Source organism: Chrysochloris asiatica, unplaced genomic scaffold, assembly GCF_000296735.1.
Source record: "Chrysochloris asiatica unplaced genomic scaffold, ChrAsi1.0 scaffold00446, whole genome shotgun sequence".
Lineage (NCBI taxonomy): Eukaryota > Metazoa > Chordata > Mammalia > Afrosoricida > Chrysochloridae > Chrysochloris > Chrysochloris asiatica.
The window spans coordinates 804,963-812,216 of NW_006408964.1; the positions used below are offsets into that span (position 1 = coordinate 804,963).

At 41.8% G+C, this 7,254-nt stretch overlaps 1 protein-coding gene across 1 annotated transcript in view; it reads right to left on the minus strand.

Annotated features, from left to right (window-relative positions):
• LOC102826875 (zinc finger protein 571-like) overlaps positions 1-6,832 on the minus strand; it is a 13,925-nt gene extending 7,093 nt beyond the window's left edge. Inside the window, exons 1-3 of the mRNA XM_006877246.1 lie at positions 6,757-6,832; positions 4,961-5,849; positions 1,380-1,459 (exon numbers count right to left, since the gene is read on the minus strand). Of these exons, the coding sequence (XP_006877308.1) occupies positions 1,380-1,459; positions 4,961-5,849; positions 6,757-6,832 (1,045 nt within the window). The remainder of the gene's footprint in view (positions 1-1,379; positions 1,460-4,960; positions 5,850-6,756) is intronic.
• Between the last annotated feature and the right edge of the window lie 422 nt (positions 6,833-7,254).

Sequence of the window (7,254 nt, forward strand, 5' to 3'; positions counted from 1 at the left end):
AAAAACATAGCTTCTAGATGGGGATCAGGATTTCACCGGAGGTCTTATACACTACAAAGACTGCACTAGAGATATCTTTCACTAGGCAAGTTCTTATACCCCTTTTACTGTGAATTAATTGATTGATAGTTTACATGGAAGAACATCAGCTTTACAAAAGATACAGATGAGGAAAAGGACAAAACTCTAATCAAAGAACCCAAAGGTGCTTGCATGGGAAAAGTCAATATTGTTAACATACCAATTCTATCCAACGTGATCTATGCCCTTCAGTAGAATCCCAATCAAAATCCCACCAGTCATTTTGGTACTTTCAGCAAATTTCATTAACCTCTGAAGCTGCAAAAATCAGCATATTGACGTTTTTTGCAAATCACTAAGCAAATGGATCCATGGAAACAGAAGACATGTGATGTTGAGTAAGGACCAAAGGCAATTCGAGGAAAAGAGGATAGCTTTCCGGAAATGACCCTTGAAGACACAAGTATAAAAACAAACAAAAAACAAAGTCTCGACAGAGATGTTGTAACTTTCCTAAGTATTCACTGAAAATGATCAACCCTAAATATGAATGCAAAACTATAAACTTAAAGACGACAACTTAGAAAAAAAGCTAAGAGAAAATCAAAAACTGGATACAATACAAAAAAAACAAGAACCGGTGGGATAAATGCATCTTTTTTAAAATTTAAAACCTTGCAAATAATTTCATGCCTATACATATTTACAAATAAAAAGGATTTAAAACGTGAAAGCTGCCCAGAAAATGCTTCCGTACTTGTGGGAAGTCAAGAGAGCTGGGACATGGCTGGCTTTGCTGGGCCAGGTCCCACAATCCAGCATCAACAGCTGTTCCAGGGTTCAACTGTGGTCCGGTGACTCTCATTCTACATAGAGCACCAGGCCCAGCATGGGGATGGTAATCCTCCCTGGTGTCAGCCAGGAGACTCACATAAGGAAAGCAATTCCATCAGCTAGATTCTGAAGAGCCACATCTGCACAGAGGAAGGGCCTAGTAACTGAGGAACAGGATCTCAGGGTGCCTGCTAGGGCTCAGACCCTGGGTCTTATCTGCCTCATTTATTCTTCACTGAGGAACCACAGCCCTTCACACATCAGTGTTACCAAAAAAGTACTTATCCAGGCTCATACTTTGAGGGGAAGATGGCCCAGTTTTCAGTAAACCCAAACCCACTTCCATCAGTTGAATTCCCAGTCATACCCAAATCCCTACAGACCTCACCATTTCTGTGCTCCCCCTTATTGGGGTCTAGGACACTATCGCCAAAGGTCACTTGAGAAAGAAGGTCTGAAGTGAAAGCTGAGCCGTGGGCAGTTGGGAGCAGATGCTTAATGTCTGGTCCATACACACAGAATACCTGAAGTCCTTCCTGATGACTTAGGGGTGTGCAAGATGGCCCCCTCACGGCTCCCACTAACTCGGGACCACACCACAGAGCTGAAATGGAAGACCGATGGGGGAGATTCAGGGCTAAGCCAGTGGGGGTGGGGGTGGGGGGAGGTGACAGGTTTTTGGCTTCATTCCAGACTGCACTGCTAGTCACATACACAGGGGCAATTTCCAATTCAAAGCAAAATCCATACAAAAAGGGGACAAGTGTGCAGCCGGTGGAGGTCAGGAGGCTGCAATGGCGGACACTCTGTTTAGGGACCCTGGGAGCCCCCACTCTGTATTTCTCACAAACTTCCAGGGAACAGAGGAGCTACAGGGCTGCAAAGCATAGTGCTGGGCAGGAAGCACCGGATGAGACCAGGGAAGGTGCTGGGAGACCATCTGCACCCCAGACACAGGCTGTGGTCTCCAGCCACTCTCCTACTGAAATGGGGCACTGAGAAAGCTCAGCTTCCAAGATGGTTTTATTTCAGTCTGGATGAAGCACAATAGAGGCCGCAGCCGAAGGGACCATCCTGGCCCCATCGTTACAAAAGGGGGCTCCCTCTCCAGATTCCCTAACTGCCTGTCAGTCACCAAGTAGTCCTCGTTTCCTTAAATCCATATATGTTTCCATAATATCAATCTGTGATTTTTGTATTTTTCGTTGGGTTGCTTTGGGTTAGAACCGAATTGATGGCATTGAACAAAAGTAACTGAAAAGCAAAGAGTGGAAATGACAAAACATAAAAAAAAATGACAAAATTGAGAATTTGAAAAGCAGGTGACTGCCATGTACATATTCATAATTCTCCCTAAGAGTGTTCCTTGTTTTCATGATGTGGGCCTATACCTCCATGTCTCCTAGTGTTGAAGACAACATGAACACCTGGGGTCTTGTGTGGTCAGTTTCTATGGGGAGGACCCCGGGTAATCCAAGGGCAGTGCAGGGCACAAGGAAACTGCCATTCTGCAGTGCCTCCAGGGTCTCACCACCTCAATGGACCTTCACTCTACATTGTTTGGTTTTGTTTTTGAGTCTCATGATGGGTCTTCAGGAACGCATAGCTATTTGTCCATAATGAAGTCATGATCTGCATTAGACCATTTCTCAAAACTGTCACTGTTTCTAGCTGTTCTAAACCAGAAACGGAAAGGAATACAACAGTTGGTTGCATTCAAACTGTGAGGGATTGTTGTCTTATGACACAGAAAGCCATCAGTGAGGAAGGGAATATATTTAGTGAAGGTACATGGCTGATTGCTGTACCTCACAATAGACCTTGGTGGTGGTGGTGGTGGATGTGTACTGGGGAGTCGGTTCCGACTAATAGCAAACCTGTTTAGGGCTACCGAGGCTGTAAATCTTTACAAGAGCAGAAAGCCTCATCTTTCTCCTGTGGAATGCCTGCTAGTTTCTAACTGCTGACTGAAAGTAAGCAGCCCAACCAGTATACATGCCCCTACCAGAGTTCCTTGGTCAAACATCAAATTCTGTTTGAAATTCCAATGAATTTTCAGTTTCCCAAGGCTGTCACCATTACCCTTGTCAACAATGAATGAGTATGTGATACCTTGCTGAACCAGAGTGTGAGGGACATTTTAGGTCTCAGCGGTCATTGATGATATGGACCAGGGTGAGCGCCAGAGGAGTGGGCCTTCCTGGATGTTGCAGAGATGAAATTCTGCAGAGCTGTGAGGATGGAAACCTAGACAGACTTGGCCTCACTGGAGGAGAATGAGACCTTTTATTGTGATGGGTATTACTGTAGTCATGAGGAAGGTTTTACACACCAGGGTTACCCCAGTATTTGGGTTGAGGAATGGGATTACATTGTTACATAAAACAAGAACCATCTCATATTTCTATGGAGCTTCCATATCCTGGATGCCACAGATAATAAATCTCTTAATGTGAAAGTGAGTTTTCACATATTTCTCTTGTGATTAATAACCTTGACACTCACAAACGGTTATGAATATAAGTTCTGCCTTTAGGGGTTTCTTTGGGACTCACCCTTAAGAGATCTGAGTGGGATTTTGCAGAGAGTTTTAACTGTGCTTATTACAAGTTTAACATATCATTGTGATACAAATGAACTGATATTCATTTCTTCTTTTTTTACTGTTTTAATTTCTGGTATTATTTTCTGGTCCATATGAGCATAAGTTAAAAGTTGTATCATCGATATAAACCCCAAGGGTTTTAAGACCTTACATATTTAGATGTAGAAAGATGCTATACCAAATTATCACATTTATCTATGAGATTTTAGCACAGTAAACCAACGGCATGTGCTGCGTGTTCAGTTTACAGAAGTCTAAATAAGTGTTCCTCACTGTGGATTGTAATATATGTGGATAAATATGCAGCATATACTAAGGTGCACACAGGTGTGCATAAGACCACACCTGTGTATGTTTGTGCACTCACTACCAATATTAGCAACAATTTGATAAAGGGTGGGAGGGCAAAGTAACACTTTACAGAATTCCTGTTAACAAACATAGAATTGATTACAACATAGTATTTGGTAAATACCACAATAATAATAATCATTGGTAGCAATCAATTAATATAAAAATAATAGCAAAGTATGATGAAGAAACAGAATATTAGCAGTCTCAAAGTGTTCTCTTAAGAGAACCTTAATAATTAAAAGGTGAAAATAATGGACTTGATAATAGGACAGAATGGAAAGAAATGTACAAAATACAAAAATGAAAGTCTTAAAACCAAATACACAATCAGTACATTTAACTGAACACAGGATATGTTACATCAGTAAAGCCATAAAAAAAAAACATAAAACCCACATTTGATCAAGGTCGGTCATTGTCCTTATTACAGTAAGCAAAGTCTTAGAAAGGCAAAATGACACGTGAACAGAGGCAGTCTGCACCGCTGATGAGGACACATCCCTGCAATTACAAACACACTGGCATGTGTCACTGAGAATCTCTTCCCACATTCAGTGTCGTGTTTCATGGCCGAGTCACATGATCACATTGTGGATGGAACATTCAGTTCCTGACACAACCTCTCAACTGTGAGTTGTGATACATGAGTGGAAGTAACAGCTTCCCCACGTTCCTCACACTCACAGCGACCTTCTCTTCAGTGAGCAGCACTCCTCTATTGTAGTGTGATAAGCATCTAAACCCTCTGCTGCATTCCTTACACTGATAGGGTTCTTTCCTTTTTGGAATCATGGGAAGTTTTGTAGAATCATGAGAGGTTCCCACATTCATTACACTAATTTGTACATTTCTCTCCACTGTGCATCCTTAAATAAGAAGTGAGGTTTGAGTAACAAACATAGGCTTACCCAAGTTGGCTACATTCATAAGGTTTCTGCTAACTAAGTGTGAGTTCACCTGTTTAATGAGGTATGGACAACTAGGAGTGGGTTCTCCATATTCCTTACACTCATAGTGACTTTCTCCATTTTGAGATCTCATATGTACAGTGAGGGATGAGGCATCAACAAAGGCTTTTGACTTTGACATTCAGATGGCCTCTCCTCACTGTGGATTCTTCTATGTCTAATGAGGCTTGAGGCTTGCCTGAAGACTTTCTCACACTGTGTACACTCATAAGGCTGATCTCTACTGTGAGTTTGCATATGTGTAATGAGGTGGGAGGAATCCTTAAAGGCTTTCCCACATTCCTTACATTCATGGGGTCTCTCCCTACTGTGAGTTTGCCTATGTTTATGGAGGGATGAGTAACTACCAAATGCTTTCCCACACACTTTACACTTACATGGCCTCTCTCCACTGTGGATTCTTGTATGTGTAGTGACACTTGTGAACTGACTGAAGACTTTCCCACATACTTTACATTCATAGGGCCTCTCTCCACTGTGGATTCTTCTATGTGTTGTGAGGTTTGAGAATTGACTAAAGGATTTCCCACACTCCTTACATTTATAAGGCCTCTCACCAGTATGAATTCTTCTATGTGCAATGAGACTTGAAGTTATTCTAAATGATTTCCCACATTCCTTACATTCATAGGGCCTTTCTCCACTGTGGATTCTTCTATGTGCAGAGAGGGCTGAATTTATTTTAAAGGCTTTCCCACATTCCTTACATTCATACGGCTTCTCTGAACTGTGGACTCTTCTATGTCTTGTGAGGTCTGAGATGCTTTTAAAGGCTTTCTCACAGTTCTTACATTCATAGGGCTTCTCTGCACTGTGAGTTCGCATATGTCTACTGTGGTGTGAAGACTCCCTAAAGGCTTTCCCACACACCTTACATTCATAGGGCCTCTCTCCACTGTGGATTCTTGTATGACAAGTGAGGTGTGAGCGCCTTCTGAAGGCTTTTCCACATTCTTTACATTCATAAACCTTCTCTCCTCTGTGAATCTGTACATGCTGCATGAGTAAGGACGCCTCAGTAAAAGCTTTCTCACACTTCGTACATGTATAAGGCCGATGATAATTTTCTTTTGAAGAAGGATCGATTTTACAACCATCTTTACATTTATATTTATGACCTCTCCCATCTTTTGTGAATGAGAAAATTTCTTCACATTCGTTAAATTCATAGCATTCTCCACCAAGGACTTTTCTGAGGGGATTCTTAATGGTTGAGATACAAACTAAATCTTTCACACAGATCTTACATTGATGGCTTTCTTGTCCTTGAAGGATTGTCATAGGAGCTATTACATCAGAGAGACAACTGCAGGAGTCCCCACACATTTTACATGGATAGGTACTGCATCCGGTAAGAGAGCTGCTATGATGCATATGTGTTGAGTGATCCAGGAAGGCTTTTCCAGACTTGCAGAATTTCAAAGGGTTTACATCGGTGAGTTTTCCTTGGAGCATAGTCAGAACCAGCACCGGGCTGGTGGTTTCCCCACACTGTCTGCCTTCAGAACTTTCATGGAGGTTGTCTATTGTGTGAGTCCTGTGAATGACAGGCAGTGTGAAGTTCAAACTGATGATCTACAGTATAAATCTTTAGTTAATCCACAATAGAAAGTTAACTAAAAAACAATATGGTATTGGAGTTAAAAGTTTCTTCCCATTTCACAACTCTCACACAGTGGCATGCAGGGTTTCTGCCCTCATTTGTCTCATGTTTCATTTAGTAGAAACACAATTACTGTTTATGTTTTCCCAAAACTTTTGGTATGATCAAGAGCTTAAACCATTCTGCCATGGTTCAGCAATTTGGGACACAAACAAGAGCAGTGTCCATGCTGCACAGTAATCAAGTCTTTTCTCTGCTGACATTTGATCTGATTAAGCAACTTTCCATGCTGTCAGTTCAGATAGCAATCAACGACACCAATTTGAATGTGTGTTGCTCTCCACAATCTTGCCAACAACAGAAGCACCCACGGTGGGAGATCGGTAGGACTGTGGAGAGCAACAGACAGTCAGGTCTGAAGAATCGGCCACCATCTTTGAATGACATGTTGCGCAACCTTTCCAACTCAACAGGAGAAATTTCACTACTACGAAAGGTACTTATCAGGTTAGCCTGGTCAGCATTTACTAAACATTCCATTTCAAGCCCCAGTACAGATCTATAAATACCGGAAAAAAAAAAAAAAAGGTTTCAAATCTTTGTAGAAAACTGGAATTGAAAGGTAACGGGAGCTTGCCATGCATTTTCTGACATCGCCCATCTAACTGTATTTTAATGTCATGACACCTTATGACTGTTTCCTTGTTTGAATGACACTCACCTCAAATGTGTGCTCTGATTTTCATGGTGACCTTTACTGCCAGGTGATGCTGTGAATTCATTTACCATACAGGACCAGGTGTGATTCTTTGTGAATTGCACTATTATTTGTTCACTGGGTAACTGTTCTCCATCCTGACGGTTTTGAG